Source organism: Peromyscus maniculatus, chromosome 10 (assembly GCF_049852395.1).
Source record: "Peromyscus maniculatus bairdii isolate BWxNUB_F1_BW_parent chromosome 10, HU_Pman_BW_mat_3.1, whole genome shotgun sequence".
Taxonomy (NCBI): Eukaryota; Metazoa; Chordata; class Mammalia; order Rodentia; family Cricetidae; genus Peromyscus; species Peromyscus maniculatus.
Window position 1 is genome coordinate 60,918,617 of NC_134861.1, and position 18,856 is coordinate 60,937,472.

Sequence of the window (18,856 nt, forward strand, 5' to 3'; positions counted from 1 at the left end):
AAGCATGGGGCCCTGAGTTCAATCATCAGAACCCACGTGAAAAGGGTGGGCATGGTGGTACACTCGTAATCCTAGTGCCAGAAAAAGGAGATAGAGGAATCCTGCCCTGGGGCTCACCGGCCAGCCAGGCAGTCTAACCTAATGGGTGAGCCCAAGATCCCACTGAGAGACTCTATCAAAAACAAGGTGGAAGGCTCATGAAGAATGACATCTGGCCTCCACGTACATGTGCACACACATGGAATGTACACCAGCACACAGGTACTCCTCCACACAGGAACACACACCACAAAGAAATAAATACAGCTGTGTATACTGATGCACACCTTTAATCCCAGCACTTGGGAGACAGAGGCAGAGGCAGGCAGATCTCTATGAGCTAAAGGCCAGCCGGTTTATGTTTATATAATAGGCTCCAGGCTAGCCAAACCTATACAGTAAGACCTGTCTGGAAAAAAAAAAAAACCGATTAAATAAAAATGCCAAAAGTTAAGTTTTGATAAAAGAAATAATACAAAGCGGCAGAGAGCTATCAAAGAGAAAAACCACTGGGTGCCTTTAGCAATGGTGCAAACAAGTCAAAACTTATAACTTGAAAACGCAAACCATATTCACTGGCTAATGATGAAATATAAAGTCTTCACTAAAGATGGAGACCTACAGTAGAATCTGTAAACTTCCTTTACAAATTCCCTCCCACGCTTTACCTCCACACGTTCCCACCCTGGGAAGCCTGGAACCCCGTTTAGTCCTATTGTCTTCCACAAACTTATGTTTTCAGCAGAAGACGCTACAAAGGAAGAGTTACACTGTTTTTTCACACAGGGCCTTGCCATGGACCACAGGGCAGCCTAGAATTCACCGTTTCCTTGCCATAGCCTTCCATGTGGAATTTCAGCATGCATTACCAGAGACAGAGGAGCCCTGAGTGACTCTCCCTTGAGGAGCCTGGCCACCCCCCTTGAAGCAGCCAAAGCATTTTTGAGTATGTTAGGCCTCAAATATATAACTGAGAGCCACTTACCATAAAACAAACTAAAAGCCAGGCAAGATGGTCCATGCCTATAATCCTAGCACCTTAGAAGGTGGAGGCCTCGGTACCGTCCCTGGTGCATGAGACGGCTTCTTGGAGCCCAGTGCCTATGGTAAGACTCTTTGCGCAGCCTTGGTGCAGGGAGGAGGGGCTTAGACCTGCCTCAACTGAATGTACCAGGCTCTGCTGACTCCCCATGGGAGACCTTGCCTTTGGAGGAGATGGGAATGGGGGGTGGTTTGGAAGGGAAGGCTGGGGGGGGCGGCGGGAGGAGGGAGGACAGGGGAATCTGTAATTGGTATGTAAAATAAATAGAAAACATCTTAATAAAAAAATTTAAAAAATAAAAAAAAAGAAGGTGGAGGCCATACAATCAGATGTTGTTCAAAGACAGTCTGGGCTATGTGAAACTGTTCCTCTCCCCCCCCCCACCCCAGCTTTAAAGACTTTTTTTTTTTTTTTATTCTGTATACAGTGCTCTCTCTGCCTGCATGTCTGCCTGCATGCCAGAAGAGGGCACCAGATCTCATTATAGACGGTTATAAGTCACCACGTGATTGCTGAGAATTGAACTCAGGACCAGTGCTCTTAAGCTCCAAGCCATCTCTCCCCTTGAAACTGTTTTTAAAAAGTAAAAATAATATGCCGGGTGATGGTGGGGTGTGCCTTTAATCCCAGCACCCAGGAGGCAGGCGGATCTCTGAGTTCCAGGCCAGCCTGGTCTACAAGGGGAGTTCTGCTGACTCTGAGGCCCTCCGCTCCCCGCCTCACTCTCCTGTTCCCGCCGGTACTTACACTCCCGGAGGCACTCTGTGTCGGTGCAGTAGGACTGGGACTGCCGGAGCTGCAGGAGAAGAAACCAGAGTCAGCTGCGGAGCCACCAACAGGGCCCGGGGCGGCAGGGCGAGAGAGGGGGCCAGAACTCCGTGCCGGGGCTGGCTCAGCATGCAGGAAGCCCTGCATGGAGCTCCTAACACCACACAGTAAAGAAGCAAATCAATTTCTAAAGAGTTTAAAGGTTCTGCCTTCTTTTTATAAAGAGCACCCCACAACTTAAAAGGCTGACTTATGATTAGACTGTGGTTTGGTGATGACCTCTTTTCATTATGTGGTAAATAAAACTATATGTGATACAATGAAGACATATTTCAGTTGAAAGGGATTTACTGTATATCTATTCCCATCTCCCTCTTTTTAGAAAACATTTGACAGGCCAGGTGGCTTACACCTTTATGCCCAGCACTGGGGCCAGCCTGTTCTACATACACAGCAAGTGCCAGGCCTGCCAGGGCCTGTTGGGGAGTATTACTCTAAGGTGTGTTACTTTTGTTTGTGCTGCACCTGTTTAACTCTGTGAAGCTGTGTTACTGTGCCCATCTAAAACACCTGATGGTCTAATAAAGACCTGAACGGACAATAGCGAGGCAGGACAAAGGATAGGCGGGGCTGGCAGGCAGATAGAATATATAGAAGGAGAAATCTGAGAGGAGAGATGGAGTGAGAGAGAAAGAGGACACAGGGGCCAGCCACCTAGCCAGCCATGGAGTAAGATTTACAGAAGAAAGAGAAAAGGCCCAGAGGCAAAAGGGTGATGGAATAATTTAAGGAAAGCTGGCTAGAAACAAGCCAAGCTAAGGCCGGGCATTTATAATTAAGAATAAGCCTCAGCAGGGTGGCGGTGGTGTACGCCTTTAATCCCAGCACTTGGGAGGCAGAGCAAAACCACACAGAGAAACCCTGTCCCGAAAAACCTAAATAAATAAATAAATAATAATAATATAGTGATTTATTTGGGAGCTAGGTAGTGCCACCACTCCCCCCAAAAAAGAACAAAAGCAACCAACAAGGGCCACATAGTGAAACCCTGTCTCAAAACAAAAAGAAAAGAAAGGATTTACTAAGTGGAGCCTACAGGATTGCTCCAGGAAAGGGCAAGGGCAGAGACTCTGCTGCTGTCGCAGCTCCTGTGAGGATCGGTGTGTGTATGAGGTGCTGTGTTGGCTTGCCGATGCCTGCAGAGCCGGGGACAGAGGGTGACACTGGTCTTTCTCTACTGTCCTCCAATCCATTTTGAGACAAGCCTCTTACTAAAGCTGGAACTCTTCTCCACTAGGTTAGCCCACAGTGATGCCTCAGGGTCGGCCACTCTGTCCCCGCAGCACAGGTGTGGGCCATGGGTATGCGCCAGGACACGTGATTATTATGTGTGTACCTGGGATCTGAACACAGGTCCCTGTGCCTGCCTAACTCACCGAGCCATCTCCAGCCACCAGTAAAAAATTGTTTCTAAAAACACACACACAAGAAGTTTCTAAACATTTCCAAACAGGACAGAAACATTCATGCACCTCCCAAAATGCAACTCAATTACAAATATCCAATACTCACACTCCCTTATGGGAGGGAGGATGGGAGATGGATGTTAAACTCACATTAACTCAATAATTAGATGATGAGCAGCCCAATCTGGGCGTTCTTTGTATTGCAGTTACAAACAGCTCTGAACTTCAACACTTTAGGTTTGTAACACACAATTTAAAATATGCCTATTACAGATAGACAGTTGTTTGCTTTACATCCAACCCTGAAGGGAGACAATGAACGAGTAAGTTTATGTTCTTTATACTAAAACTTACACAGGCAATGAAAAGGCAGTACTCCAGGGATCTGACTACTGTACCCATAAGAAAGGGGGGACACCCAAGGGATCTATATTTGTAACTTTTTAAACTATGCTAAGAACAGCTAGGTGGTGGCAGCACGTGCCTTTGGTCCCAGTACTCGGGAGGCAGAGGCAGAAGCAGGCAGATCTCTGACTTTGAGGCCAGCCTGATCTGCTGAGTGAGTCCCAGGACTACACAGAGAAACCCTGTGTCAAAAAAAAAAAAAAAAAGCTATGAAAAAAATCTCATCAATTTTAGAAATCAAAGGTAACAAAGCTTTATTAAAATTGTTGAAAATCGGGATGGAGAGATGCCTCAGTGGTTAAGAATACTTCCTGTTCTTCTAGACCAGCACCCATGTCAAGCATTTCATAAGCAGCTAACTCCAGCTCCTGCAGGGTGCTACCCACCAACCCCACAGTTCCCCAGAGTTTTCTTGAGTGAGAGCAGCAGGAAATATTAGATAGAAGGATTTAGATTGTGGAAATGAACAGAGAGAAAATATAGGATGGCCTCGAGAGGACCTGGAACCTATTTCAACTGCCCCAACGGTCTCTGCCCTAGGGTATTTATAGAAATGCCAAGGGGTGGAGCAAAAGACACACACACCCCCAGCACAGCCAAGTGCAGACCATCTCAGACACCTGCACTCAGGCCCGTGGTCCTAATCATCCTCTCTATGCAGACCTGCTGGGTAAAGCCACTAGGAACCTGAAAACGAGCTCCCACAAGCTCCAGAGGATCCAACACCCTCTTTGGCAACTGTGGGAACTGTACTCATGTGCAGAAACACAAACTCACATAGATACATAATTAAAAACTAAATCCCAGCCCAAAAGTAGTGGTGCATGCCTTTAGTCCCAGCACTCAGGAGGCAGGGGCAGGTGGATCTCTGAGTACCAGGCCAGCTAGTCTACAAAGTGAGTTCCAGGACAGCCAGGGCTACACAGAGAAACTGTGTTTTGTTTTGTTTTGTTTTGTTGTTGTTTGGTTTTGTTTTCAACGGGGTCTCTCTACATAGCTGTGGATGTATTGAAAGTCTATGTAGACCAGGTTGGCATCAAAATCACAGATCCAAAAGCATGCTGCCTGGTTTAAAACAGAGTGGGAGGGGGCTGGAGAGGTGGCTCAGTGGTTAAGAGCACTGCCTGTTCTCCCAGAGGACCTGGGTTCAATTCCCAGCACCTACATGGCAGCTCACAACTGTCTGTAGCTCCAGTTCTAGGGTACTAAAAGACCATGTACATGCACTTAGCTAGAAGGGCCCTGAATTCAATTCCTAGCATTGCCAAAAAAATTGTTGAAAAGCTGAAAGTGATAGGGTGTGGTAGCTCAGGCCTGTAATCCAGCGTTCAGGAGGCTGAGCCCTGTAGTTAACAAAGGGAGTTTCAGGCCAGTCTAAACTACAATGTGAAATCTTCTCTCAACAAAACAAAATAAAAAAGCTAAACATTGATTGCAAGACGTATGTCCCTTTCAAATCTTACAATTACAATGCATTTGAAAACGCTCTTCACCGGGTGTGGTGGCGCAAACCTTTAATCCCAGCACTCGGGAGGCAGAGCCAGGAGGATCTGTGAGTTCGAGGCCAGCCTGGTCTACAGAGTGAGTTCCAGGAAAGGTGCAAAGCTACACAGAGAAACCCTGTCTCAAAAAACCAAAAAACAACAACAAAAAGATAAAAGAAAACGCTCTCCAATGGAAATGACCTGAGATTGGTACTCAGAACCCACGTGGTGGAGAGAACTGACTCCTGAAGTTGTCCCCTGACCTTCAGAAGTATACCATGGCATACATGTGTCCAAAGACATATATTAAATGACTAATGTAAAAATTAATAAAAATATTTTATCCTGTCTTCCAATATATCTGTGTCTGAGTACAATGATCCTTTTGTTTAGAGTGCAGGTTTTTTTGGTTCGTATTACTGCAGCATTAGGTTAGTGAACAGTTAGGCCTGGGGTATACAAACACCTTCCCTACCGAAGCACACAGGCAGAGGGAGGACCACTCGACTCTCAAGTAGGGAAGCTGCCCTCTGAGCGTCAGAGTCCACTTCACTGAGCCAGGCAGCCTTTCTTTTCCTTTCGACTTTACAGCCACTAAAGAGGTTTGGCATTACCCTGGCTTCCCTCCTGGTCCTTAGCATCCAAGGAGGAGCCTTCCAGTGCCTTTTCTTAGAAAGAAATTCTAATTTTAGCCTGCTGGCAAAGGTCTACAGCAATCTCTTTTATCCCACAGAAGAAAAGAGACAAACAATGGGTCCTGTTCCTCAGCAGACGGGTCTTTGTGTTCACTGAAATTACAAGTTGTGCTTGGGGATTTTAATTTTCTTAGATTTATTAGCTGACTTTATGTGTATATGTAGCTGTCTGTGTGTATGTATGTTCACTGTGTGCATGCATGCCTGTACTGGATCCCCTGGAGCTGAAGTGAGCTGCCATCTGGACACCTGGAATTGAACCAGGGCCTCTGGAATTGAACCAGAGCTCTTCACTGCTGAGCCACCCCTTCCTCTTGAAAAAAGCTTTTATTTATTTGTGTGTCTGTACTCGAGCATGCTGTGTGGGGGTGAACTTGGAGGCCAGAACACAGAGTGGGATCACCTGCCGCTGGTAAGAGGTGGTTGTGAGCTCCTGGTGTGTGTGTGTGTGTGTGTGTGTGCTGGGAACCAAACTCAAGTGTTCTGGATGGTAGGCGCTCTTCACCACTGAGCCATCTCTCCAGCCCACTTCAGAAGTCATCCAGGAAATATCTTCTGTGCTATTTCGTTGACGTTTACTTAATTTTTAAAAAATGTCTTTATTAGCAGGGTTGTGGTGGTGGTGGCGGCGGCGGCGGCGGCGGCGGCGGCGGCAGTGGCTGCGGCGCACGCCTTTAGGCAGAGGAGGGTGAATCTCTGTGAATACAGAAGTGAGCCTGGTCTACAGTGCAAGTTCCAGGACAGCCAAGGCTACACAAAGAAACCCTGCTCAAAAACAACAAAAAATGTATTTATTTATTTAGTTTTATGTGTATGAGTGTTTTGCTGCATGCAGGTATGTACACCATGTGTGCACCTGCAGGCGCCCAGGAGGTCAGAAGAAGGTGTTAAAGCCTCAGCACTAAGTGACAGAGGATGTGCTGGGAACTGAACCCACATCCTGTGTAAGAGCAGCCAGTGCTCTCAACCATGGAACCGCTTCTCCAGCCCACAGCTTCCCATACCATTCCATATCATTCCTCCAGTAGTCTTCAATGTAATGAACGTTTCACACTAACCAATCCTAGCCAAAGGAGACTGAGGAGGGCAGATCTTTGATTTTGAGGCTAACCTAGTCTAGAAAGTGAGTTCCAGACCAGCCAGGGCTATTCAATGAGATCCATTCTCAAAAAAGAAAAAAAAAAAAAAAAGATGGGTGGTGTTTTTTTGTTTATTTATGTATGTATGTATATATGTATGTATGTATGTATGTATGTTCCAATGAGTGTTTATTTATGGACTCTCCAATCTGAATTTCATAGGACTTTCATGTAGCATGAAATGTGATTTTTAAAACCACTTAGAAACACAGAGACCATTCTTAGCCCACAGGCCACACAAAACGAGCGGTGGGGCTGGATCTCAAACACACAGTCACTTTCTACCCTCTGCTCTAAGTATTTTTTGACATTTATTTGCTGGCATAGACATAATGTCTACTTCCTTATTACGTGAGATCAATAATATACAATTTGCTTAAGGCTTTGTCTAAACTGCTGGTGTATAAATTTTTAAGACAAAAAAATTTAAAATGATTTGTATGTTAAAATTAAATGCTAAAGAAACAAACTGGCCAAGTTTTATTTATTTCTTGACGCAACATCTATATAGCTCACACACACGCAGCAGGACGCACACCTCGGCTTCACGACAGCATCAGGCTGCACTTCCGGTTATAATACCACAGGGCAAGGTAGCTGGAAAATGTACATTTATACACTTCATAAGTTAAAGGTGGCCACAAGATTTATCTATTTATTATGTACACAGAAGAGGGCACCAGATCTCATCACAGATGGTTGTGAGCCACCATGTGGGTGCTGGGAATTGAACTCAGGACCTCTGGAAGAATAGTTGGTGCTCTTAACCTCTGAGGCATCTCTCCAGCCCTAGGTGGTGGTTTTAGTCCATCACTTTTCTTCTCCTCTCAAGACAGGGTTTCTCTGTGTAACAGCCCTAACTGTCCTGGAACTAACTCCATAGACCAGGCTGGTCTTGAACTCCCAGCCTCCTGAGTGCTGGGATTAAAGGCGTGCGCCACTACCAGCTGGCCTTTTAATACTTTTAATCCCAGCATTTGGGAGGCAGGTGGCTTTCTGAGTTTGTGGCCAGCCTGGTCTACAGAGCGAGTTCTAGGATCCCCAGAGCTACAATGAGAAACCCTGTCTTAAAAAACAAACCAAGAACAAAAAAATAAATAAGTGTGTGTATATGTGTGTGTGTGTGTGTGTGTGTGTGTGGTGAGATAAAGATCTCGTTTTTTTTTTTTTTTTTTTTGGTTTTTCGAGACAGGGTTTCTCTGTGTAGCTTTGCACCTTTCCTGGAACTCACATGGTAGCCCAGGCTGGCCTCGAACTCACAGAGATCCGCCTGCCTCTGCCTCCCAAGTGCTGGGATTAATGGCATGCATCACCACCGCCCGGCTTAAAGGTCTAGTTTTAATCTACACGTGGAAATCAGTTTTCCATAGGAAGTTATAGAAGAGTTCTTAATTTTTAATTTGTGTATGTGTATGCCTACTTGTCTGTGTGTGTATCATGTGCATGCAGTGTCCAGAGGCCATAAGCTTATGTTGGCTCCCCTAGAACTTGAGTAACACATAGTTGTGAACAGCTATGTGGTGCTGAGCCACCTCTCTGGCTATCTTTAATATACACTATATTTATCACCTCTCCTGATAACCAGCGAACTGGAGATTTCTGAGTTCAAATGTGTTTCCTGGTCTACATGTCTGCTTAGGCTGCTTCTGTTACAGTGACTCAGTAGTGTGTTTTGAAACTGGATTTACACCTTCAATATTGGTTTTGCTCAAGTTTCCTTGCCACCTAGGGTCTCTTATGCTCCCAGGTGGAACTGTAGGATTTTTTTTTCTAGTTTTACAAAGTTATTGAAGCCTCCCACTATTACACTGGGGCCGAAATCTCCCTTTTTTGTACTAGTGCTTGCCTTTATAAAACTAGCTGTTCCAACCTGGTCCATATAAATTCATCATTATATTCTGACAAACTGTTCAATTACCACTACACAGTTAAATCCTTTGGGTAACATATTTTGTCTTTAAATTTGTTTATACTGAATCTACTCCTGCTTGCTTTTGGATCCCATTTGCTTGAAAACCATTCTTTACCTTTCTATTCTGTTTATGTACTCACAGGTGAGCTGAGTTTCTTTCTTTTGTTTGTTAGGGTTTTTTTTTTTTTTTTGTTGTTGTTGTTGTTGTTGTTTGTTTTTCAAGACAGGGTTTCTCTGTGTAACAGCCCTAGCTGTCCTGGAACTTGCTTTGTAGAACAGGCTGGCTTGGACTCACAGAGATCTATCTGCTTCTGCCTCCCAAGTGCTGGGATTAAAGGTGTGCTAGTACTACCATGCCTGGCTTATTAGCTGAGTTTCTTTCTTTCTTTCTTTCTTTCTTTCTTTCTTTCTTTCTTTCTTTCTTTCTTTCTTTCTTTCTTTCTTTCTTTCTCTTTCTTTCTTTCTTTCTTTCTTTCTTTCTTTCTTTCTTTCTTTCTTTCTTTCTTCTTTCCTTCCTTCCTTCCTTCCTTCCTTCCTTCCTTCCTTCCTTCCTTTCTTTTTTTTTTTTTTTTTTTTTGGCTTTTCCAGACAGGGTTTCTCTGTGTAGCTTTGCACCCTTCCTGGAACTCACTCTGTAGCCCAGGCTGGCCTTGAACTCACAGAGATCTGCCTTCCTCTGCCTCCCAAGTGCTGGGATTAAAGGCGTGCGCCACCAGCGCTTAGCGTAGCTGAGTTTCTTATAGGCAGCATTCTGTTGAGTCTTGTCTTTCAATCAGGCAGTCTGTGGTAGGTTTATTTTTAAAATACAGGTCTGTGTGTTTGTGTATAGGTATGTGCATGTGAGTGCAGGTGCCTGTAGAGTCCAGAAAAGAGTATTGGAACCTTGGCAGCTAGAATTACATGTGGTTGTGACTGCCTCATTATCTGGGAAATGAACCTTGGTCCTCTGGAAGAATAAACACTCAATCACTGAGCCATCTCTCCAGTCCATCTTTGTGCTTTATTTACAGAATTATGACTACTTGTAGTCAGGGTTTCTGGTGAAAACAATGTATCGGACCCTGTCATTTTGCTGATTTTCTTCTGTTAGTTTTGAATATGTTTTGCTCATTTACCTTGTAAACAAGATGGTTTACTGTATTGGTATTTGATTGTTTCCTACTTCTCATTAGCGTATTTAGTTTTCTACTGAGATTACTCCCATGTTCTAAGGATGGTGTTCACCACATTATCCCTCTGCCACAGACTCTACTGTCATGATCTATGTTGGAGAAGGACTGAACTGTGTATACCAGAAGGGATCCATGGTTTCACAGTAGCTTGGTAGGCAAACTCCACACAACTAAAAGCCACTATCTGTTCCAACATGAATACAACAGGCTCAACCTGATAGTGTTTAACTAACCAGGATGGCAAATATCCTTAAAATGAACCTACAGAAGTAAAGAAAATTGCTGTGGGATGTTAATGTATGTCCTGTGGGAGCCCTTCTTGGGTTCCTTGTGGCGTTACCCAGCAGGTTTGCATAGAGGATGATTAGGACCATGGGCCTGAGTGCAGGTGTCTGAGATGGTCTGCACTTGGCTGTACTGGGGGATGGTCTGTATGTCAAGTTGCTCTGATTGGTCAATAAATAAAACCTGATTGGTCGTGGCTAGGCAGGAAGTATAGGCGGGACTAACAGAGGAGAAATAAAAGAACAGGAAGGCAGAGAGAGACACTGCAGCCGCCGCCATGACCAGCAGCATGTGAAGATACCGGTAAGCCACCAGCCACGTGGCAAGGTATAGATTTATGGAAATGGATTAATTTAAGCTGTAAGAACAGTTAGCAAGAAGCCTGCCACAGCCATACAGTTTGTATGCAATATAAGTCTCTGTGTTTACTTGGTTGGGTCTGAGCGGCTGTGGGACTGGCGGGTGACAAAGATTTGTCCTGACTGTGGGCAAGGCAGGAAAACTCTAGCTACAGAAAATAGTCGGCTTTTATCTCTAATAAAGCAAGTGCTAGCCAGTGTTTTATCATTACATTGTATTTCACCATGGAGTTTCCATTATCAAATATTTTTTAGGGACTATCTTGAGAAAATCCTCTATTAACCTCTGTGCTGGTTAGCTTTTTGTCTACTACACAAAAATGAGGTCCTCTGGGAAGAGGGAACCTCAACTGAGACTATGTCTCTATCACATTAGCCTGTGGGGCATTTTCTTGATTAATGACTGATGTGGCAGAGCTCAGGCCACTGTGAGGTGCCACCCCTGGGCTGATGACTCTGGGTTGTTAGGAAAGGAGACTAAGAAGTCGGGGGCAGCAGTGATTAAGCAATGCTCCTCCGTGGCCTCTCCTTCACTTACTGCCTCCAGCTTCCTGCCTTGAGTTCCTTCTCTGACTTCCCTTCATGAGGGAAAGTTGAAATAAACCCTTTCCTCCCCCAGGTGCCTTGGGTCGTGATCTACGGCTGCAACAGAAACGTAACTGAGACAAATACTCATCTCACCACCCGGAAGAACACAGATCAGTGCGGACAAGGACAGCTCTGTCCATCTCACCAGGTTGATCAGTCTTCTCATCGCATGTTCGTGAGAGCAAACACATTCACAGGGGTCAAATCCACCTTCCGCCATGGTTACCCGCTTGATCTTACTCAACTAGTGAAATCTAGGAAGAAAGAAAACACAGTTAAGAGGACCGCTGAGCTTCTCATTAGCTACGAAAAGTTCATACACTGCATGGATTCACAGTGCTTACTTACGCTATGTCTAGTCCACAGTTACTAATGGCGTATGCCTTCGGAAACTATTCCTACTATGTAGTAATCACAATCTTATCATATGAATTATGAACCTATACAAGCTACTGGCTCCTTCTGCAACCAGCACAACTTTCTATAAAGTAAGTATCTTTGGGCGCTCTAACAGGCCCTGCCTCTGATGCTATGGCCTATTTTACTCAATTACTTAAATTCCTAAACTTTATTTGCTACTGAAATAAAAATTTAAAATTTAAAGCAACTTTTATACTATCAAGAAAGTAGACTGTCTCAGTACAGTGGCACATGCCTGTAATCCCAGGATTTAGGAGGCTGCAGAAAATGTAAAACCAGCCTGAACTACACAAGTCTGAAGCTAGCCTAGGCTACATAGTTAGAAAAAAGAGGGTTGGGATGCAGAGAAATGGCTCAGTACTTAGGAGCACTTGTGACTCTTCTAGAGGACCTGAGTTCAGTTCCAAACATCCACACTGGGCAGCTCAGAACTGTCTGAAATTCCAGTTCCTGGGGATCCAATACCCTCTTCTGGCCTCTATAGGCTACTGCATGCATGTGGTACATGTAAACTCATGCAGATACACACATATACATATATAAAAATTTAAGCCGGGTGGTGGTGGTGGTGGTGGTGGTGGTGGTGCATGCCTTTAATCCCAGCACTCAGGAGGCAGAGGCAGGCGGATCTCTGTGAGTTCGAGGCCAGTCTGGCACTAGCAGGGGAAAAGACAGACTTGCTTCTATCCTGGACAATCCATCACAAGTGTAAACACAGCTCTTTTCAAGTCTGCCTTTAAATTTTTTAACAAAATTGGATGTGATCTGCCTCTCCTCCCAAAGAATCCATCCTAGTCACTACCACTGTCAACCCCACCCTCACTGCTTCAAGCCACAGCACTCACTGAAAAAATACTTATGGAATTCTTTTTATTTTTTTTTTTAAGATTTATTCATTTTATTGTGTATGAGTGCTAGATCAACTTTATATCCCAAGAGGGCATCCCACTATAGATGGTTGTGAGCCACCATGTGGATGCTGGGAGTTGAACCCCAGTCCTTGGGAAGAGCAGTCAGTGCTCTTAACCATTGAGCCATCTCTCCAGCCTACGGAATTCTTGATAATGTTTATACTTTTATGTGCCAGATGGACTGGGGTCTTAAGTTATGCTCATCTTGGTGAGCTTCTACAGATGAAAATGAGTATTTTCAAGCTAGGACACTCCTTAGCAGTTCCACAGTTCTACAGAACTTTCTGCAGGTGAACAAGCTATTTTCAGTTCTATTCCATTTTCACTTGACAGTTCCCATCTTAAAATAACCTTTTTTTTTTTTTTTTAAGATTTATTTATTTATTATGTAGTGTTCTGTCTGCATGTATGCCTGCAGGCCAGAAGAGGGCGCCAGATCTTATTACAGATGGTTGTGAGCCACCATGTGGTTACTGAGAATTGAACTCAGGACTTTTGGAAGAACAGCTAGTGCTCTTAACCTTTGAGCCATCTCTTCAGCCTCTTAAAATAACCTTTTTTGCCAGATGGTGGTGGCACATGCCTTTAATCACAGCATTCGGGAGGCAGAGGCAGGTGGATCTCTGTGAATTTGAGGTCAGCCTGGGCTACAGAGTGAGTACCAGGACAGCCAGAGCTGCACAGAGAAACCCTGTCTGGAAAAAACAAACAAACAAACAAACAAACAAACACCTTCTTCTCTTTTAGTGGAAAGGAAACAGTTGGTTAGGAAGCAAGACTGTCAACATGCAACCGAAGCTGAACAAGGCAACCGATTCCACTTCACATTTGCTTCAGAGACACTATGAAGCTGCACTGTGCTGGGCAAGACTTAACAAGGCCACTGAGTCAGATGCTGGGAATCAGCCTCAAAGAGGCTTTGATGGAGGCATTTAAAACTGCTTCCTCGCCTTTCCTGTTGCTAAGGCTGTCTGCCTCTTTAGCAGCCATCCTTGAAGTTAGGCAACGGTGCCACATCAAAGGAATGGGCCTAGTCCTTGGGGACTGGCCGACTTCACCCCTTGTTTCCTAACGATGTGCAAACAGGGAGACTTGCCGAGCATGCAGGCTTTCATCTCCAGAACCTCATAAGCAGGAAGGGCATGGCGGCACATGCCTGGAAATGCCAGCAGTCCTCGGGGCCATCAGAAATTCAAGGTCATCTTCACAGGAGATGTCTTGTCTCCAAAAATGCATGCAAGTGGTCACAGAAGACCTAAGTCATAAAGACACACACTAGGTCTAGGGAGATGGTTCAGTGGCTAAGAGCACTCACCCTCTTGTAGAGGGCCCCAATTAGTTCCCAGCACCCACAACTACCTGTAACTCCAGTTCCAGAGGACCCAATGCCCTCTGGCCTCCATGGTCACATAAATTTCAAAGGCACACGCACATATACATAGATCAATAAATCGTTTAAAAAGTTAAAAACACACTCTAAAAATTTCAGGATAATCTAGGGAAGTTGAAGGAATTACACATGGGCATTATTAATAAAAGTGGTGCTGAGCAGACAATGATCTCAGCTAATAGCTACCTCGGAAGACCCTACTCTTAGGTTTAAGCATTTGGAAATATCTCACACTAACCATTTACCTTACAATGTCAGTACTTTCCTATGAAGTTAGCATTCGTGACAGAATCTGACGGAAGTATCTGCTAAACAACAACGGTTTATGTGGTGCGAAGGAAAAATCAGGTGTACAGAGCAAGCTCTCAGGCCCACCTCCTCCCCGACAATCTGTAGTAAGGAAAAGCAGCTCATGCCCGGGCTGGCTGCCAACAAGCCAAAGGCAGCAATCCTCACTGCTGCCGAGCTGGCCGGCCTCTCTGGCCTTTGACAACAGTAAGTCGGGGAGTCCTGCGGTTTCTGTAGCTAGTGAGGAAACTCCCCAGTGTTGCCCATCGGTTTACAATCTACCACTAGAAACAAACACTATGTGGGTTCAATTCGCCCGATTTCACCTTGGGGACAAGGTCAAATTCAATGGCCTATTTGCAACCGTGGAGGTTAGGCAAGAGGCGTGTGATTCCACTGCAGTGTGAATTTTGAGAATGATGCTTACAGCCAGGATTCGATTGCTCGGAGAAATAAAACTGAAGCAGTTTGTGACTCGGCCAAATGCTCTTAGCAGTCCCGTTACAGTCTCAGACGGACTGATTTCAGTGGCCCCGGAGGTACCAGAATAACTGTCTGGTAGGAATAATTCCTTATCTTTTTACACTTTTTTGTTTTGGTTTGGTTTTTCTGAGACAGGGGTTTCCTGGAACTTGCTCTGTAGCCCAGGCTGCCCTTGAACTCACAGAGATCCGCCTGGCTCTGCCTCTCGAGTGCTTGGAGTAAAGCATGAGCCACTGCTGACTGACTCCACAACTTTTGATATGAAACCTGGACACCTGAATGAACAATTTAGGCCTTCCTTAATTACAAACTTGGCTCCTAGGGCCTTGTCACTTTTTAAAAAACACCGCAACACTCATCTTTATGTCCAGACATTTACCAGTTGTCTTTTCCTTCAGAGCTGAGGATGTGGCCCAGGGCTTCAGAATACTAGGCAAGAACTCAAACACTGGACCACCTATAGCCCAGGCTGTGCCACTTTACCAATAGCACAGGGTATATCCTCTAATTATAGAGTAAGAGAGTCCCACAAACAATAGTACCCTAGTATGTGAGCATAATCTATTGTAAAAACTCTTGGCCAGGGGCTGCAGAAATGGCTCAGCAGTTAAGAGCACCGACTGCTCTTCCAGAGGACCAGGGTTCGATTCTCAGCACCCACACAGCAGTTCACAACTGTCTGTGACTGAAGTTCCAGGGGATACAACACCCTCACACATACATATAAAAAGGCAAAAACACCAAGGCATATAAAATAAACAATTTAAAAACAAAACAAAAACTCTTGGCCAGGACACATTATCTTAAGACGTCCAATCTCACCCAATGGGGTCTCTTCTCCATGTTTAATTCTACATTGAAACGGCTACTTTTCTTTTTGAGGCAAGGTCTCAGTATGTAGCTCTAGATGGCCTGGAACTTGAGAACTGCTTGACTCTGCCTCCTAAGTGCCTCCCCAAAAATATATCCTTTGTTTTTCTTCCCTAATTTTACTGACACTGAGCATCTTGTCAGGTTTATCACCATTTATATTTCTCCTTTTTCAAATTCTTTTGTCTTACTGATTCCAGGGTTTTTGTCTGTTTGTTTTAGTTTTGGAGACAGGGTTTCCATGTGTAGCCCTGGCTGGCCTCAAACTCACAGAGATCCTCCTGCCTCTGCCTCCTAAGTGCTGAGATTAAAGGCATTCCCAGAGGTATTTCCTATTATTCGCTTTTAATCACCTGTCATGTAAAATTAAGAATTTCTTCTAGCTAGGTGGCCCATGCCTTCAATCCCAGCATTCAGGAGGCAGAGCCAGGCGGATCTCTGTGAGTTCGAGGCCAGCCTGGGCTACAGAGTGTGTTCCAGGAAAGGCTCCAAAGCTACACAGAGAAACCTTGTCTCAAAAAACAAACAAACAAGAATTTCTTCTATAGGGCTGGAGAGGTGGCTCAATGGGTAAGTCCTTGATGCTTTCCTATAGGATCCAAGTCTGGTTTCCAGAACCCATGTCCAGTGGCTCACACTTGCCTGTAACTCCAGCTCCAGGACTCCTATGTCCTCTTCTGGCCTCCATGGAGACTAATGCGCGCGCGCACACACACACACACACACACACACACACACACAGAGAGAGAGAGAGAGAGAGAGAGAGAGAGAGAGAGAGAGAGAGAGAGAGAGAGAGAGAGAGAGAGACACTGAAAAAATAACATTAAAAATAAATTATTTAAATCCCAGCACTTGGGAGGCAGAGGCGGACAGATGTCTGAATTTGAGGCCACCTACCAGGGCTACTGAGAGAAACTCTGTCTTAAAAACAAAACAACCCAAATAAATAAATAAATAAACAAATTGAAAATTGGATGTGGTGACCCATGCCCTCAATCCCAGCACTCAGGAGGCAGAGGTGGTTGGATCTCTCTCAGTTCAAGGCCACCCTGGTCTACACAGCAAGATCCAGGCCAGCCAGGGCTCCACGGTAAGACTCTTCTCAAAGTAACTTTTGTAGAGCAGAGCCTGTGGCACGAGGTGTAGTCCCAGCCCTTGGGCAGCTGCAGAGGGGACTCCAGGCTGAGGGCTTGTCTGTCAAAGCCAGACTAGTCAACCTAGCAGGAAAAAGAAATGTACTGAGGTCCAAGGCCCTCAAATGACTGCAATTTGGATTTTCTAAAATTATACGCCCTTACTTAATCTTTCGTTCATCAATCCCTAACTCACTTTCTTCAATAAATGTTTGTTCCCTGCTCTTTCTGAAAGAAATCTTGACAGTCAAGGCTACATAGAGAAAGCCTGTCTTGAAAAACCAAGAGAGAGAAAGAGAGAAACATTGAAACTTTCAGTTTCCTCTTAAGAAAGAGTTAGAAATTTCTATGTTCAATGTGAAATTCTTGTGGTTGAAGTCTTAAAAAATATGCAGGATTTCCACAAACCCAGAATTTAAACTGGAGGAGAAGAGAGGGATATTATTTGAAGTAATCATAGTGGTCATTGTTCCAGTGACCAGATAATGATTCCCCCTTATTTTCCTATATATTTTACTGTTCAAATCAATACATATGTACATATTTTTGGGGGAGGAAAGGTTGAGAAAAGGTTTCCCTGTGTCGTTTTGGGGCCTGTCCTGGATCTCACTATGTAGACCAGGCTGGCCTCGAGCTCACAGAGACCCACCTGGCTCTGTCTCCAGAGTGCTGGGATTGAAGGTGTGCACCACCGCCACCTGGCTCAAACTATATTTTGACATATGGGTATGTATATGTTCATATACATATTCATAGTTTCACAGACATACAAATAGAAGATATTACTGAAAAACCAAATGCTGGGTGGCTGGAGACGGTGCAGTGGCTGAGAGTACTTGCTGCTCTTCCAGAGTGTCTACGTTTGGTTCCCAGCGCCCATCTGAGCAGCTTCTAAGTCCAGCCGCAGGGGATCTGATGCCCATTCTGGACTCTGAGGGGACCAACATTCATGTCACGCACACACACACACCAATAAAAGTAAAATAACTATTTTGTAAACGCTTGGCTGATAAGATGGCTAGAAAGGGAAGGTCCCTGCGACCACACCTGGTAACATGAGTTCAAGTCCCAAGGACTACTGGTAGAAGGAGAGAACTGATCCCTGCAAGCTGTCGTCTGACTTCCATGATATATATGAGAGTGGGCACACATACACACACACACACACACACACACACACACACACACACACACACACACACACGTTTAAAACATTTAAAACAAAAAGTCCCATATGGTAAGCCACCTGCCACATTAATAACTGAAGGATAGTTGTCTATGGAGAGAGATACAAATAGCCTTAAACCTTAGGGGGGGTTTTCTGTGTAGACTAGGCTGTCCTGGCACTCACTCTGTAGACTAGGATGTCTTGGAACTCACATAGATCCACCAGCCTCCGCCTCCTGAGTGCTGGGATTAAAGGCATGCGACACCACACTTGGAAGAGAAACAATACTTCTCACTGTACAGTTTAATTTCTTCTGATACCAAGGGAGAACAAGGGCCAGGCCGGGGCAAGGAGCCAGGCAACAGCGGCCACCGTGGGGAAGCCGCCATGGAGCCAGACAGGCAGAGGTAAGAAAGGGAATAAGTCCTGGGCAAAAAACTAAGCTAGCCCGAGCATTCCAAACTGGTCAGTTTCTGTGTCGAGATTCTGGAGCTGCTTGGTGGCCTAAAAGAAAAAAGCCTGGTACAGCTCTCAAGGTGTCTTATGAGCCATCGGTCTCTCTTTTTTTTTTTTTAATTTTGAGCCGACAGCACAGCTAACATGAATTTCATTTCCTTCTTTACAATGTCATAGACAGAACTTATTCTTGCCATAGAGCTTACTGATGTCAGCATTTTTTTTCTTTCCTTATGAAATTGAGAATTTCTACCTTTTCACTGAAAGGGAACTCTTGACAGCTTCTTCTTGGCCTTGCAAATTGCCAGGATCATTACTCTTATATTCAGGCCTGTTATTAAAGCTAAATACAGCTTTCTTGAACACAAGCACTAACGTTCTGT

At 44.8% G+C, this 18,856-nt stretch overlaps 1 protein-coding gene across 5 annotated transcripts in view; it reads right to left on the reverse strand.

Annotated features, from left to right (window-relative positions):
- Positions 1–18,856, reverse strand: part of Smim14 (small integral membrane protein 14) — a 46,915-nt gene that overhangs the window by 12,763 nt on the left and 15,296 nt on the right. For 3 of the 5 annotated variants that reach the window (XM_076546341.1, XM_076546343.1, XM_006974607.3), the window contains 2 exons: positions 11,500–11,608; positions 1,829–1,877 (listed from right to left, as the gene is read on the reverse strand). In XM_076546341.1, coding sequence (XP_076402456.1) covers positions 1,829–1,877; positions 11,500–11,574 — 124 coding nt within the window. In that variant the 5' untranslated portion in view covers positions 11,575–11,608. Of the gene's footprint in view, positions 1–1,828; positions 1,878–11,499; positions 11,609–13,781; positions 13,941–18,856 lie in introns of those variants that run through there. The other 2 variants (XM_076546342.1, XM_076546344.1) reach the window with 2 other exon arrangements.